The sequence below is a fragment of the Vanessa cardui genome, chromosome 17, assembly GCF_905220365.1.
Source record: "Vanessa cardui chromosome 17, ilVanCard2.1, whole genome shotgun sequence".
In the NCBI taxonomy this organism is placed as follows: Eukaryota; Metazoa; Arthropoda; class Insecta; order Lepidoptera; family Nymphalidae; genus Vanessa; species Vanessa cardui.
The window spans coordinates 5,482,448-5,500,821 of NC_061139.1; the positions used below are offsets into that span (position 1 = coordinate 5,482,448).

Consider the following 18,374-nt stretch of genomic DNA (forward strand, 5'->3'; position numbering starts at 1 on the left):
AAAAAAAACTATATTATTATAAAGGACTAAATATTACGAAAAATATATTTTGTTAGTTGACTAAAAGCTAAAAACTTTGTTAATAAATTAAACAATTATTTATGAATATAGACATAATATATTCTAGAAGTACAAAATGAAAACGCCTTGATTATTACTAATAAATAAAATAATAGTTTAAAATGTGGTAGCGACCTCAATATTCAATAACCATTAAGTTCATCTCAGACCGGACGTCTTAATCATATCTATGTAGAAATATTTGTAAGCGAGAGCCATAAATATTTCTATGGTTAATTTTTGTGTGCCGTGACTCTGAGGTCAAGCGCCGTGGTAAATAATTGCACTTGTGCAAGTTATGTACAGCGCAGACATCAGACCGATTTAGTTAGATTAATTATTCTGATCTCAACAAGTTATTTATATAAAAAGTATTTATGTATAAAGGTTTTTTTGTGAAAATACTGTGATGTTACTTGCTAAAGAATAAAAACTAAAATAAAAGGCCTTACAGTATTAGCATATAATGTTTAACATTTTACATATCACCTTCGTAATAAACAACATTAATTTCGTATTCCTTTAGAAAATAAATTTAAATCTATTCAATGACCAACTTTTTAAAAAAAACCTCATTATAATCATACTTACTGAAGTCGAGAAGGTTCAGTGATGATCGTGGATTATAGACAAGCACCTCTGATTTTTATGTATCTTTGGTTTTTACTCATCTTGTGCTTGGTGATGAAAGAAAACATCAGGAGGAAACCTCCATGGGTATAATTTCAATGTAGTTCTGCCGCATGTGTACCAATGTGGAGCGACACATCTCAAAGGAAGAAAAGTCATGCTACATTTACAGGTAATTATAGATTACAACTATTACTTCACTTTTAGTGATGCGATTGAAGATTTTTGGTTATAGTCTTGTTAAATAATAGCAGTACCAGGTCTTGTCTGCGTGAACTCTAATTGATTAGGCTCTGCGCGTTCATTGTTTGATTTAGTGATTCCACTGACAGTGTTCCAATAATGTGTTACAAAATCCTTGAAAGTCACATTCTTTGTTTTAAACTAGAATGCTGAACTAATCATAGCATGTCTTTAAATTATTAATGTCAAACAAAAAAAAATAGGATGAAAATTTGAAAAAAGAAAATAGATTAAATATTGCATCAAATTATTTTTTTTTAATCGCATGAAGATACCATCACTATCTTAACCTTTTCTCGATTATTATTGAGGTCAACGCAGTATGTCCTTTTCTACAATTTATCTTGATACGTCATCACCTTCACATTTACACCCATTTTGTTGAAATACTACTTCATATTAATCGTTTTGTCTTTCATTCCCATTCGTCAATACAACAACATTAAATATTATTGAAGTCTCATATCATCTTTTCTGTCACTAGCCTAGTCTTAAAATTTACATAACATTCCATCATCATCCAAACTATCTCAACATTCTCGTTATTATCAGCAACATTCTTTCATGGAACAACATTTAGATACAACACACAAGAAAGCTAATATTTACAAGTCAAAAGCTCTTCTTTTATAAATATCAACACAGCAATGTTGCTGAAGAAATTCAAACTATACATGTGTACAGTCTCAATTTCTTATTGCTGGACTAAGGCCTCCTCTACTTTTTCCTCCCTCCACGCTGCTCCATCCACATGTGGCAAAATGTCGTTGAAATTGATAGATTGATTTTTTCCGTCATTTTTGAGTACGAGATGAATTATGTAGACAATTAATTTGTCTTTAAAATTCAGTGATACTGGGCTTTAAACCTGCAATCATAGATTAAGACGTACACACTAACCCACTAGTTCATCTCGACTCATATCAATGTCAATTTATACAGTAACTATTTTTAATTCATATTTATTATAATATATACATATTTAAGCATTTAATGTTATTAATTCTTATGTTAATAAAATTTTATGTGTCAACGGCATCATAACAATGATAAAAGAAGAAATCAATTAAGATTTGTCATGTTGCCAGTATTTGAGAACATATATAAGTCATATATCAATAGAGCCAAAAAATATATGTGATTGAGATTATTAGTTTATACTGGTAAGGTCAGTTTATTACAGATTTATGAAATATAATATAATTTTCTTTATGTACAATTTTATAAAAATTATTCGATAATTCCCTATAATTATTATGTGTAGTTGCTGATTATAATCGGAAACAAAATATGGTAGAGTTATTAGTATTAATATAATTGTTTTTCTACAATGGTTTCGGCAATATTAAGTTGGAACTTTGATTTTCAGCCAACTCAATTCTTCTTCGTTAGGTTTAGGAATATCTTTATGTATTTGTCCATCTGAAAGTAATCAGAAATTGTGAAAGTAAAATACGATCATAGTTCATTTGTGCATAAGTTTTCTAGCGATTATTACGTCGTAGGTTCGGTACTTGGATAGTGTTATTAGTATTTGTTTATGTTCCCGTCTTGTAAAACTTAGTGCTTTAATATTAGGAAAAAAAAAGAACTCGAGGAAATAAATTTGTCGTTTGCCTAAGATATTCATTTTATCAATACTACTGTCTGTATATATACGTCTGTCTTTCTCAACGCGATAAACGCAAAATCTAAAGATTTTCATACGGTAATCACCAATGTACAATTTAGGTGAATAGTTCATCACTGCTTTGTGTAAATTGGTTGTCGTATTATCGCCGTGTTGTTATATATTATTAAACTAATAGATTTCTACGTATGTATTATAAAACATTAAGGTTTTACACCATTAACGCTTAACATAAAATATTTACATAAATATGGACTAACAATATTTTGTTAGGAAGCATATGACTTCTAACTTGAAATTATAAATGTTTTATTACTCTCATATAGTTTTTTGATTTTTGTAAATTTTTGAATTGTATTCTTCTATTCATTGACTATAATTACATAAGATAGAACTTACTTTTCTTCAATGTATTTATTATATCGACAATCTGTGCGTTATAATTCTTTTCTTTCGTATAATTAATTTCGTTTGAATCTTTCCCTTGGTTACATTGTTCTAAAAATATATTGTATGAGATAAAAAACATAATTTAACAAACAAATAATAAAGGGTTAAATGCAAAACTTACGTCCATTTTTCAAACCTTTAAAAGTATTAAGAATATAATGAGAAAGATGTAAGAATAAATTAGTTGCGTATATTAATTATATATAATAATAATAATTTTAATGTTAAGTTAACATGGATAATATTAATGGTTTTTAAATAGTACTTAATTTTATTTGTCTAACGTGAAAACATTACACGGAAACTTTAAACGCTATGGGAGATAAAATGTTACTGAAGGTATTGTCAATAGCAATAGAATGCACCTTCAATTTACTCCTCAATTTGGATATATCACGGGTTGATGACAGTGAAGTAATAAAGACTACATCAGTGTTTGCACTTGTGGAATGCCTTGTGGCATGCCAGCATTTTAATTGAAATGTTATCTTACCTAATGCCATCCAAAGATCTTTTTTCAACAAAGGTTGCATGTCTTCTTGGCCATCTAAAAACAAAAGGTATATAATTTTTTTTTAAATAAATTGCAAAAATGACCGTTATACCACGGGAAGTGTAAATCCATTAATTATGAGTACTGCTGGTCAGGTATCACGTGACAAAATATCAAGTAATTTAAGGCTTCGGTAACAAGAATCAATTTTAAAATGTTTTGAACAATAGAATTAAGCGATTTTGAGGAATTCAGAAAACGATACTTTTGACAATGTTTCATTCGGAAGCAAAGGCCTTGCCTATGCTAGGCCTATGCCTTCTTAAGGTAGCTTGTGGCTTATGTCACAGAAAATTCCAATAATTGCTCAAAAACGTTTAGCTTAATAAAATAACTATAATCAGTACCACATTATTAATTATAATATTTATACTACAAGTAAATTTCACTTACTCATGATACTATGTTTTTTCTCGAAATCTTCTAAGGCTTTTTTCAAATCTTTCATGTAAACAATTTGATTATCTTCGCCTATAAAATTATTTATTTTTTATTCATTATTAAAATTAAAATTTAATTGAGAATGATGACCATAATTATAAATTATTTAATTGAATACCTGTTTCTGGTTTCGGGGTCTCCAAATTGGGTGTCTTTGCGCCAGTTGTCGAAGAAGCTGGAAAAACACACATATTTGTTGTAAGCTAGTCGCCAGCTAAGTTGCTGACAATTGATATAATTTAATAACAATCAAAATTCTTTTAAAACTGTTAATGATGAGTATTAAATAAGTTAATGGAGTATCTTAAAACAAATGGTGATCTTAGCTTACCATCATTGAACTTAATATATGTACTTACATGAAGTTAAATTGTTGTTCCTGCGAACTGAAAATAATCAGCAAAAAATAAATATATATATAATAGGAAATTTTGTTAAGCATTTAATTTTTGGAGATTTGTGTAAATATAACATTACATTCACACAAATTTTACCTTTTGTTTTTACCGCAAAGTTACAATGTTCACAGTGACATCGCATTGGCAATTATAATAAAACAAGTGAAACGCTACGATTACTACATTTACGATTAAGCGTGTAAAATACTTTGTTATTTATTTACTTAAGTGTTGAAATATTGTTTTTGCGGACTGAAAATAATTCGTGTTAGGTAAATAAGGAAAGATCGAACTTAGTGGAAATATAAAATTATACATTATTTTGCACATACTAAAAGATCTTATTGAATTTAGGCAATTCCAACTTTTGCCTCGTTTATCTTGTAGCTAATTATAATCTCACACGCTAAATTAGCTACAAGAGAAACGAGGTCCTTTTATCAAGTCTCGGTATCCTGGATTAAGTCATCAAATAAATCAATAAATTTTAAGCAACTTGAAACTGTATAGCTGGCAATGTTACACTCCGATACCTCGGAAATTGGTCCTACACTTGATCTCTCTCATAGCGTGTCTAATTTCCGTCCTGTCACCGAGTAAGAACATAGAAATTGAAAAATTTCGACACTAATCCGACATCCCGAAAGAAAATGCCTTTAATTATATTTAGTGGTTATATCACATTTGATAGGTTATTATTGACGAGATTTAAACATTATAATAAGTAAATATTCGTATTAATAATAATCACTATCATAAAAATTTACATTCCATTCGATATTCAAAACATCATATATTATGATTTAGACATAATTATTGCATTTTAATTGCTATGGTATTTTGCGCTTTGATTTCAAATGATTGGTTAATTTTTATAAGACTTAACAAAGCGGCTTTTTTTTTAAGGTAATACACATTAATTTATCTCAACGTATATGTGAATTAATTAGACATAAGAAAGACAAAGCAATATTAGCCTCAGTAGAAGGACCATTAATTGTTTTGACGCAAACACATATAAAACTTTCTGAGTGACTTTTTGTGATGAGTCCGACAAACTTTTATAATGCGAAATGTACCGGCTGCTTCGTGTTCGAACGCTCGATTCCTTTGTCCTTGTACTGGGGACTAATAATGATAGAAAAACTTTTAGATAACGCTCGTTTTTTCAATGAGGATATTTATTGTTTTAATGTATTAATATTATTCTTCATTAATTTTATATTTTAATGAGTAAGAACTCCATCGAATAAAGGCGTACGTTCCTGTTCATTTACATTAAATCATATATTTTATTGTTATATATTTACATTAAAAGATATAAATTAATAATAATTATGTGCATATTTTAATATATTGGGCATTAATTTACAAATATATTATATTAATCAATAAATTTAGCTTGACAACGTATGAATAATGTATCTATATATATTTATATACGGACGTTAAAACTTCTGATTGACATTAAGACTTCCAAAGCGTTAAACTGATTTTCCTAAAATCTTGCACATATCAATTCGTAGGGCAAGTTATATAAATACCACGCTATACACTATACTTCACAAAAAGTTTTTTTTTTCAATGCCATCATATTCTTTTCAATCAGTTAGGCAGAATAACTCTTCAAACTATAGATTGCTAATAAATTGTATATGGAATTCCAAATTTAAATAAAATAAAATAAAAATATAATTACGATATTTTTTAAACGATATTTACAAATACCTACATTACATACATTAACTTGCTTTAAAATATTTTAATATTACTAGCGTCGAAAATTAGTTTGAAAATTAGTACTGAATTACATCAATGACTGATTAAAGACATAAACCTAAGCTAAGAAGAATTTGATTTACTTATATATTTGTTAATTTCTATTAAAAGGTTTTGACGACCTCCGTGGTCGAATGATGTTTACGCCGGTTTTCATGGGTACGCCACTCCGAGGTCCTGGGTTCGATTCCCAGCTGAGACATTGTAGATTATCATTAGTTTTCTATGCTGTCTTAGGTCTGGGTGTTTATGGTACCGTCGTTACTTTTGATTTTCCATAACACAAGTGCTTTAGCTACTTACATTGGGATCAGAGTAATGTATGTGATGTTGTCTCATATTTATTATTATTTCTTTATTCTTATTCGAAATTTGATTCACACTATCATCTTAATACACTAAAACTGTGAAACAGCATAATTAAGTATTTAAATACTATGGAAGTGATACCAACTTATATCGTGGGCCTGATCTTTGCTAAGCCGTCTTCGCGAAGCTCCTTTTTCATAGTTTTGTTTAATATCAAATTGTAATTCGATTTCATGATTAGGAAAATAGCCTAAAAATAGCACATTTATTAAATAATAATCTATATAAATATTTTACTAACGATAGTATTTTCATTTTACAAAAGTAATAAGCAGTTCATTTAATAATTATTATTTTTTTTGGAGCGTATTGTCCTATCTCTCTCATATGTATTACCTCGTTACGCAGAAACGAAACATTTCACCGTAATTTCTAAGATTCTCAGAGGTTCTACGGCCAGTATACATCCTTTAAGCAATGGTTATAGAGAATCCGTTTGAAAGACAAGGGCCCTCGAGGAAAAATAGTGAACCGGGTATCCTTTTTCTTAATATATAATTACACGGCTGCCAGCGGGGTTGCACACACATGAGCGAGGGAACCGTTACTCTTGACACTCATGAAGCAAAAGCAGTATGGTGCTGGTGCAATCTATTTTGTCAACTTTTCCGAGATAAGAATTCGACGGGAATCCGAGAACAACCAACCTATCTAGAGACGCGTAGTCTCTTTGTCATCAAGTTTTTCAACACAATTTTTTTTTATAATTCTTTACTAAATGGATGAATCATGTATGTTGGATTAAATATATTGTATGGCTTGTAAAGTAAACATTTTTTTTTATAATGAATTACTCGAATCTATAGGTTTCTAAACTATTTAATATTGTCTTGTATTATTTAATGTTTCGGCCAGAAACATTTAAATTTAGTAGTCATATAGATCTAAGCCATGCGCAAAATCGGAAATACATACATGTTCCTTGATTCCAATAATTTTAAGATTACTTACCTACATGTTTAAAAATATTTGGAATTTATTTTAATAAACTTCGAGGACAATTACATTCAGCCCGCAGTGCCGACTTGACGAATTCCTTATTAAAGTGTAAAAATTAACGAACCTGTCAATTTTTTAATTGGTCTCACGAACGTTTCCAGATTGTTTCGCAATTCGTCGACGTCGACATTGACGTTACCTTCAAAATTTACATTTAAAAAAATTCCATGCTAATCCGAACATGAAATAAATTATTGATACAGATAATAAATAAAAAGCCTCATATTATTTAAATATAACAATTTCCAGCCAGTACTTATTATATCTACTTATCACTAGTTACAGTACTACTAGTAGAATCTTTAAATTATTTATTGTGTTACTCATGAAGGACCTAATAACAGGTAAAACGAACACCATACGTCATCCCTAATCCTTTTTGTTTTCAACCGACTTCAAAAACTTTTTTTTTTTACTTATATGTATAACCAATAACAATAAGCCGCTAGGTTTAGATACCCAGCGCATCTCAACATTTGTATCACGCACATCCATCAATACCACCAGCAGTTAACATTTAACCAATCAGCTTAGCTTCAGAACACTAATAAACTTTGGCAAGCTGTGTTCGGTGTTCGGAATTATTTGGTAAATCCTCTTTTAGTTTTATAAAACAAACCAATGACTTTAAAATAGTATAGGGGCATGATGGTGTTTACATGCATGTCACAATATCTTACTTTTTTATGGCATAAATATAGATAAATATTATAAGATGATTTGCTATCTATACGGAAATATATAGTCTTCAACCTGGTGGAATTTTGGATAGGAACTTATACAGTTAGGTAGTACTTACTTTTATGTCGCTTACGAATAAATACACATTATTAAAAGTTTGGAAAAGATCATCTCTATTGAGACAAAAGAAATAACTTACGACTTCTGTAAGAACATTTACACGCATATAATAATGTGATTGATACTATCAAATACAACACAGAAAACATTTTTTTTTTTTATTCTGTAAAAAATATTGAAACTCGACAACCAAATTAAACAGAAGAGCAATAAACTTGAAGGAATGTAAACATTATATGACTACCATAGTTTTATTGTGCTGTAAAAATATTTAAATATAATATTATGTTTGAGAAAGTGTGTTTGTTGATATATCCTTAAAAGCAGAATAAAGTGTTATCTTTATTCTGCTTTTAAGGATATATCAACACTATTGGATGACCTATATTACTATGAGTAAAATGTATTATGTTGATTAATTGTATGAGTTATATGTATGCCTGTAAATTTCCCATTGCTGGGATAAGGCCTCCTCTTCCATTAAGGAGAGGATTTGGAACGTATTCCACCACACTGTTCCATAGCGGGTTGGTGGAATGCACATGTGGCAGAATTTCGATGAAACTAGACAGATGCAGGTTTACTCACGATGTTTTCCTTTACCGCCGAGCACGAGATGAATTATAAACGCAAATTAAGCACATATATATATAGTGGTGCTTGCCTGAGTTTGAACCCGCACCTCAGCTCTTAAATGTATTATCATAGGAAAATTATTTTGTAAATGCATACTCGTGCTGTATAAATGTATTCCTTCATAAATGCGCATCCCTTGCTGACTTTACACCACTTCTTAGTCGTCTCACACACACTTAGACGTCTTGTAATTGTATTTTAGTGTGTCTGTATGTTTTTATTTTTAGGCTGCATAATAATTTCAGTTTTAGGATATTTCTTTTGTTCAAAATATTGTTTTCATGAGTAGTATATTTATACTACAGGCCTGTATTTGCCTGTCAACAATAGGTGCAGATCGACAACATCTTCATTGGTTCTAAGTTTACCCTTGTGTTACATGTTTTCGTAGGAATTTTGGATTCCTTAGTCGATCTGGATGGTATTCGTCGTGTTTGTTCATTATCATCTCTAATATAATTAAACAAATAATTATTGTGTTTTACTGTTGAAAATATATTAGTCATGCAAAATATTTATTTATTGTAATATTTATTGTAATTTAGAACAATAAGTAAGTTAAAAAGTATATTATTGGAGAATAGATCGACCGGGTTATCTTTTTCCTCTAATATTATTACATACATTCTATTAATAAAAATGAAGGAGCTATAATTTTATCAGCGCGAAATCGGAATGAGTAGCTAGTTTTACAATAACTTAAACCACTTTCCTTGAGTTTCGATACCTCTCCGTCGTACTATATACCTACATTTATTTTATGACTAACGCAAGTCTTTAAAATAATCAATTAGACTGTCATTATACTGATTAGTTCTAGAACGATGAATAAAATAATTTATTTCGCAAAGCGAGCCGGCTATTGCAATTTGTTATATATAATTATCGAAAGACAGCTCAGACCATTGCACATTGCAATTAAAGGTAATAAAATATTGTAATAATTATTTTTTATTGAACAATATCCGTAAATATTGCACGCATTATTATCTAACAGATAAACTTAAAATAAAAATAAAAATATAATTTATGATATAAAGCTCAATGATATATTAATTGTTTAATTTATAACTGGTTGTGCCCCTTCATTTTAACCATTTTAAATTGGGACCATAAACATGATGAGTAGTCTTAGTTTTTTGGATGAGTTCACATTTATAGTCACTACGCCACACCAAAGATTGATAACGTGAAGTAATATAGTTTATAACTTTCCTCAATTAACGGGCTATCTAATTCAAAACGCTTTTTTTCAATTGCCTTAAATGTTATGTAATTTTAGAATGATATAGATGCTAAAACTATAAATACGAATGTAACTCTATCTGTTACCTGTTACCGATCTGATAAAATCCATTTAGATGTACTGAGATAGCATAAGTTCTGGGGAGGACATAAGCTACTTTTAGTTACTACTACTTGAAGTCACCTCTTTGAGGGAGTTAAATGGGGGTGACGTTTGTACTATAAGTAAAGTTTTATATACTTCGCAGATTCACGAAGATATAATATCACTATCATATTCTCTGTCATTATATCTATATACAATCAATCAAAATAAACTTTATTCAAGTAGGCTTTTACAAGCACTTTTGAATCGTAATTTTACAATTAAGTGTAGCTACCAACGGTTCGGAAAGTAATGTTGTCTTAAATTTTCGCGATTATTACACATTTAAATAAAACTAGTTATTACGGATTTTAATCGCGTATATTAATTATTTTTGACATCCCGACATCACTTACGAATACTGGACGTATGTCGTATAGCTAATGATTTAATATGAGTACTGTACAAGTTAGTGTTTTGAATTTTACAATTACAAAATTTGTAATCATTATACATAACAGTATCAAAATTACTCATAGTTTCCTTAAAATGAGTTAATAATATTCAAATAAATACTTTATATGCTTTTATCTGACATGAAGGCAATTTGATCATTAATAATGTGTTACCATATCAAAGTCGTTAGTTTCATACAAATATTTAATAAGAAAAATAATTCCTATTTATTTATTTTTCCTGAAATAACTTTAGCACTATTCAGATTTTTTTAGAATACCGTACATTTTTCCATTTAAAAGAAATATAAACCTCTTGTAATCGGATAATTGAGATGAAAAATTATTGGTTATAATTCAGGCATTAAATCAGTTTCGTGTTTAAAAATACCACTTAATCGTAGGTTTATTCATTGTAGGTTCTATTGCACCTGCACGCAATTGAAACGAAATAAGACACGTACATAAATTTTCATGTCTTACCCCCAGGTCACACGACTAATATATTCCGTATTGTGTACCGCATGAGCATTATAGTACCTAGAACTGTTAGATTAATGTTGTTATCGGCTTATGTATATTTTACGACTCTAGACGAATTTTCATTCAGGTTTCAAGGCTTTCTCTGTTACGTGAAATCAAATTGCATACAATACTTTATGTAGCAATATTGTAAATAGTAATTCGAAAATATATTTAAAATAAAAAAACGTTCTATTTTTTTTGCTTCCTTATTGTTATAGCAGTTGCAGAATTCAGAATTTAATTTACTATTATAAACATTTATAAAATCAATGTTATAAATAGGTAACTACATTGTGTTAATAAAATTAAATAGGAAATATTTATGTTTGTACCACAATTTTATGGATATATTAAGACATTGGTGCAATAACTTGAGTCGTTTTATTGAAATTACTTAACATTAAATGATGCTCAAAATAAGTGTTCGAAATTTAAACATAAAATTATTTCTGACTTACGATAAAAGTGAGTATTTTATAAGGTGCATAATTTCATTAAATTTATTTATTATAATAGTTTTTATTAGATGCACGTACGCGCTATATGTATAATATAAAATTTAATAAGAGAATCGATAAAGTTTATTGCGGCGGAGGAATTATTGCCCTCGTGAATCTCGATAGCTTGGACTGTACCTAATATTGCGCTTATCGTGCGCTGCGACAATCGTGAGCTCGACCGAGCATGTGTGATGATACGATTTGCTTCTATTAGTTGACTTAGAATCTATTGCAAAAATCCTACTTTGTAATTGGCCAGTATTTGATACTCGATCAAACTTTTACGTTCCAACGATGGGCGACTCTTTGTTTTTGTTAGTTGAGTTTGAATGTATAAGAAAATCTACGTCCTATACTTAGCAAATCTTCGGAATATAATTGGATTGTGTGTGATGTGAATTTATAGTTTGTCCAAATGTTTAATTAGTTTGATATTCGAAAGAGTTTATTATATAATATTAATAAAAATTATGTCGAGATAGCATGGTGATCTAATAGATTTTTCTATTTTGTTTTATATTTCGGTTACAATTTGGAATACGGACGATTACTAAATTCGATTACAAAAAGAAATTAGCAATTTTCTTATATTTTCTTTTTATTATTTAGAATAAAGAGTTTGGTAAAAGTAATTATTATATCGAATTTTGCATATTGCTACAATGTAATGCTATGTATAAACATAAAACTTATAAAAGTTGAGTATGAGACATATTTAATATTCTATTTAAGTAATAAAAAAAACTAATAACTTTTAATTAACTACCTAAAAATATATTTTTTGTCTTTTTAATACCTGTTAACGAAAATACCCAGGCAGTAACTCAACCACGTTTATATAAGGATTTCAAATTCCCATAGATTTTAATGTAATAGATAATATCTATTACATTTAAAATTTACTGTAAATGATAAAAAAGTTTAGGTACTTAGGTACGTAAAATAAAAATTATGTCATTGTCTTGTCGGTCCTTCTAAACAGATAAACACCAAAATTATAAAAGTAAGTTTATCGTGTAAAATGACGATGTGTAGACTAAAAATGTACTTATCATTGTTATATTATGATAATGCATTGTAATGTAATGTAAAAATAATTGTAATATAGAATCTGCATGACTAAAGTATATTTTGACTTATATTTTTATTAGATTAAATCTTACTGACGCTTGATTACATGATATTAACGGTGTAAAGTTAAGTTTAGTTTTTCTTTGAAGTTGTTGTAGGTAAATAATTCAAATGTTGATTCCTACAAAGACATCGTGGACACAAATTGAATCTGCTATTGCTTAATTTATATTAAACTTAAAAAAAAAAGAAATTAGATGTACATTACTTTAGCCAAAAGGTTTGAGTTTAGGGTTGGTAATTGATATATATGAAATATCATCGACTTCATAAAAACGATGTAATCAAAAAACACATTGCAGTACACCACTGCCGGTTTTTACAACACTATTGAATTACAATAATAAAATCTTGAACTAGCTTGATTAAAAAAACACGACAATTTGGGCTTTAGAAACATCAATTCTGATCCTCTAAAATTTAAATATCAAAGTACTAAAAATACAGCACAAACAATAAAAAAATGTATCATGAAAAAAATATTACCTTGCAAAAACCCAAAAAAGCCTATACTTATAGTATATAGTAGTATTTTTGTATTAATTCTGTTCTACTAATATATAAAGCATACAGTTGTGCGGCATTACCGAGCTAAAGTTTTGTTTGTAAACAATTCTAATCAAGCGATTCGAACCTAAATATATTAGTAACATTTTCAAAGCCGATTTCAGCGGTGGCGGAACTTATGTCGCATTAGCACACAGTTTTGGTTATCAGTGACAGTTTTATGGCGATACAAGTGCATCCAAAACGGTCCAGCATGGTCAAGATCGTGACGATGGCTGACCTCTTTGCGTTATAAACATTTAATGGTATGCTGATCATAGATTATACTCGACTACTTTGATTTTTATATCGAATATGATAAATAGTATGTAATTAATAATGTTACAGAATTTGATAATTTAAATGTAATAAAAAAGTCAAATAAGACATTATTTTTTTTTATGAATGCACGAACATATAACACCTTGACACTTGTCTATACATTATAGCTTACAAAACAGCAAGTGAGTATGTTATCAACTTCAAATTATTGCTATTGGGGCAGGGCTTGTGTCACTTCAAGGAATTTTGAGATATTAACTACCATAATTGATTTATATTCAAGGCATAGCTAAGTATTTTAAGATAAAAGTTTAGAAAAATGTACATGTAGTATGTAATTAAAATTAAACTCTATATAGTTATTTTGTGCAGTTCTGAATATTTACAAAACCTTTTAATTTTAAATAATAGCCTAAACTATTAAGATAGTTGTTGTTTTGACTAATTTTTGTCATGAATTTGAACAGTTCTTATTTACCTAATATTGTATCTAAACATTTTTTTACTAAAATGTATAAATCCTATTAATAAAATCGTAGCACAGTTTTTATTCAGCTAAATAGGACCAAAAACAGTGTACCTAGAGTTTATTTTATCATTAGCGAAAATTCAATAAAACCGATAGTTGTGAAAAAAGTTACTCTGTGACGTTTACAAATATTTAATTTGTTTTTCGACATCAAAAAATTGAGTTAAATGTAAACGGTGTTGTTGAAATAAAATATAAAGGTAAATAAAAGGTATTTAAATAAAGGTTACACATGATATTTTAAAGGAGCTTTTCAATGTGATGAAATCTTGCGTATTTAATTTTTCACTTACTTCACTTGACGCTATTGATGATATAAATAAATCCATCTCCATTCGCAACTAGAGTACTCGTATTAACTTTTAATATTAATGATATAATTCCGACATAAATGGCAGCGACGAACAATCTTTCTGCACATTTTCGGTTTTTTTTTTATGATATAGGTTGGCGGGCGATCATATGGGCCACCTGATGGTAAGTGTACACCATCACCCATAGACAATGATGCTGTAAGAAATATTAACTATTCCTTACATCGTCAATGTGCCACCAACCTTGGGAACTAAGATGTTATGTCCCTTGTGCCTGTAGTTACATTGGCTCACGCACCCTTCAGACCGAAACACAACAATACTGAGTACTGTTATTTGGCGGTCGAATAACTGATGAGTGAGTGGTACCTACCCAGACGGGCTTGCACTAAAAATATAATTAATATTAATAAAAAAAAACTCTTTCACTGATGCTTTTTTCTTTTAAGAGAGCTTGGAGCTAACTTCACTGCAGTACTTCACTGAGGTCGGTGGATATTCATACGTCAAAAGCTTTAACCAACAGACGTTTAGCTATATAAAATCCAAGATATTTGTTATTGAAAAGTTAATATCTACACACTGTAACCCTAAAAATTTTATTATTTCTATAATTTATTTCTATTAAAATTATAGTATTTATTTTTCTAAACATTTATCGGTTTTATAACAAAACTTCGATTTTTGAACCGTAACCGTCGTTGTCTTTATTATCTGTCAATTTCGTGGAACGGCAACACTGCGTTTTCTGCGTTGTCATTCTATCGTTGTGCAGGCGCCGGTCGCATACCGACACTTGTGTATTTTAAAACGATATATTCTTTATTACTCGTGAGTATATTCAGCGAATATTCTGGAATATTGGAATTTAATATATTGTTTCTACATTTCGTATATTGGTTTTGCATTCGTTTCAGATTATACACGAATTATATACTTACGTAAACGGAGGGTTACCTACGTCGTCAAGCTATTGTATTATATATATTTAAGAGGTTTAGGCTACTAAACCGTAAGTAAAACAATTTATATTTGCATAATCGAGGCACATTAGTGGTTTTTAGAATGATATTTAATCATATTTTTCGTTAAATTCCAGTCGTCGTATAATACCGGCCACGTGCATTATTTGACAGGCATTGCCGAATATTCATTTATTTAAACACTCCTGAGGTGAGTTCATGCATTAATTACCTTTGTTAATCAATATCCTACATGGCTCAGTAATTATTTCTATTAATTTCTTCATATTTTACTCAAAAACTGAACATAGACCTTGTCCATGTATTGGATGACCTAAGTCGAATCCTATAGTGATTTAAATCACTTAGAGGCACTATTTCGTTAAAATAAATATAGTTCTTGCTTTTCCGTTTTGTGTTATTGCAAATTAAGCAATAATTTGTACATTTTTGACACTTTAAATATCCAATTCAATAGCTTCAATCTTATGAGTTATTGTTGAATTTTAATAACTCTTTATTGCTTGTACCTGTGTCTAAGGCATTCTTAGGACCTTCTTAGTGCTTATGCAAGATAGGTAATAAGTTGTTTTGTTCACAGGGAGTGTTTTTTTTTATATGTATTTATATACATATATACTTTTAAATAAAGTATATTCTGAAGTACTACGGCGTTGCTGAGCGGACTCAGCTGAGGGTTGTTGCTGAGTTCGAGCATCTGCTTCGTCCGAGGAATTGCTGCATGTCCAGTGCTGCTACCGCTGCTTCTGCTGCTTTTGGTTGCACAGCTTTTATTGATGCATTCCATTCGTGGGTTTGAGCTATCCTGCTTGCTTTATCCGTTCTTAATTTAGAGATGTCAACTCATTAATATTAGCTTTAAATTGTTGATGTTCATGACCAGATACCGTCAACGACCTCACCCCTGATGATTATTTTTTATGTAAATTAAAATCATTTTGTTTATCAGATTATTTTATAAATTTTTTTTTTTTTTCTCAATTAAATTTGCTTAACCAACAAAGTTTTTTTTTGTCCCCGCGACAATTTGGCGCCCAACGTATGAGGCTTTTGACGGTATTTTAGGCATTTTTGTGATCTTTTTGCTCCCAAAAATTTTGGTCATGAACTTAGAAATTTATTTTGAATTTTTTTTCTAAATTTATTTGAGTTGGCTTTTATAACTTCATTGCATACAACACTCTTATTCTTTACATTCTTTCTTGAATAATATTGCTTTTGTTATAATATAAGATATTTATATATTTTTGTATTTATGTTAATTTAAGTTTATTTTAAGATAAGCTTATAAGTTTATTTTAAGTCTAACTGAACATTGTTCATAAGCGTTGCGGTTTCTGGTCATGATAATTTGGTTTAAACATTTATTATTTTACATTTAATCTTGCTTTTGGCTTATTGCATTATACATTGCATTTATATAATACTGCTTTACCATGGAAGATCGCCCCATTAATTTTAATTTATTACACAAGGACGAATTAGTTTATGAGATTGAAATACGTGGTGGTACTCCAGCTGATACGGTAGATGAATTGCGTTCACAAATTCGCAAGCTTTCTAAGGAAGTTCTAACTGACGAAATTATTGATTATGACGGTGATGTCTCTTCGGAGTTACAAATCATTTCTTTAAAATTAAAAGAATTGTTTAGTCTTACCACTTCAAAATCGCCTTTACAACTTAAGACCTTGAATAGAATTAACGCTTTGGGTAATCATATTTATCATCGGTTAGGTAGATTAACTCCAGTTGACGAGAAGGATGAGTTGGCAAAAATTGAATGTAGTTCTATGTTAAATAATATAACACGTAAATTTAACAAATTATACACCATTTTCAAAAGTAGCCAAGAAGTAGAAAATAAGTATTTTCCATCTGAAGAAGATCATGCAAAATATTTTGATTCTGAAAATTTAGCTGGTCATTCCGAGAATATGATTACACCTCAAGTAAATCTTTCTTGTAGTCGTTCCGTAAATGTTAATTCACTCAATTTAAAATTTAATGGTAAGTCGTGTGTTGTTGCTTTTATACAACGCGTGGAGGAGTTATGTAAGGCTCGTGGTATATCTTTTGATCAACTTTTTAATTCAGCTGTTGATTTGTTTGAAGATAGTGGTTTGTCTTGGTTTAGAGGAATTTGTGGCAGTGTTACTTCGTGGTCAGAATTGAAAGACTTGCTACTGGAGGATTTTTTACCACCTGATTTTGATAGAAAAGTGTTGGATGAGATTCGTTCTAGGACTCAGGGAATTGATGAGGGGATTGTTGTATACCTTAGTATAATGCAAAATTATTTTTCACGATTAAGAAAGCCGCTCACTGAAGTAGAAAAATTAGAAATTGTCAAAAACAACATCAGACCTTTTTATACCGGTCAATTATACTTTACTGAGATTAATAGTTGGGCTGATTTGAAGAAGTACTGCCGTCATTTAGAACATGCGAAAAACTGTGCAGATGCTTTTGTTGAACCGCCGCGTATGTCTGACAAAATGGTAGCTCCTGATCTAGCTTACAAGGGTTGCTCAAAATCTAAATCATGTGCTGCTACTCCAGTGGCTAAACAGTTTTGTGTTAGATGTCGTACGGAGGGACATGCTTTGTCTAATTGTAAATCTCCACCTAAGGTTGTTTGTTTTCGTTGCGGAGAAAAGGGGAAGACGATTAAGACCTGTCCCAAATGTAATTCTAACAATTTAAAAAACTTGTAAGGAAGGGCTGTCATCCTAATTTCGATGAAAAGGATTGGAAAGATTGGTGTAGTGTAGTAAAATTATTTTTCAA

General features: G+C 29.7%; 1 protein-coding gene across 1 annotated transcript; it reads right to left on the bottom strand.

The window, feature by feature from the left end:
- Positions 1–2,095: 2,095 nt before the first annotated feature.
- Positions 2,096–8,568, bottom strand: LOC124537088. Its single transcript, XM_047113802.1, has 10 exons — positions 8,433–8,568; positions 7,617–7,691; positions 6,639–6,743; positions 4,367–4,393; positions 4,126–4,182; positions 3,960–4,037; positions 3,507–3,560; positions 3,135–3,149; positions 2,963–3,061; positions 2,096–2,355 (listed from the first exon to the last, which is right to left on the bottom strand). The coding sequence occupies exons 1-10, from the start codon at positions 8,500–8,502 to the stop codon at positions 2,279–2,281; spliced, it is 657 nt and encodes a 218-aa protein (XP_046969758.1). The 5' UTR covers positions 8,503–8,568; the 3' UTR covers positions 2,096–2,278.
- Between the last annotated feature and the right edge of the window lie 9,806 nt (positions 8,569–18,374).

Excerpts from the sequence above, each read along its gene's own strand:
- LOC124537088 (XM_047113802.1), bottom strand. The coding sequence starts at position 8,502 with ATGTTTTCTGTGTTGTATTTGATAGTATCAATCACATTATTATATGCG. Across the intron at positions 4,038-4,125 it reads GACCCCGAAACCAGAAACAG|GCGAAGATAATCAAATTGTT; the intron begins GTATTCAATTAA and ends ATAATTTTATAG. Across the intron at positions 3,561-3,959 it reads GAAAAAACATAGTATCATGA|ATGGCCAAGAAGACATGCAA; the intron begins GTAAGTGAAATT and ends TTTTGTTTTTAG.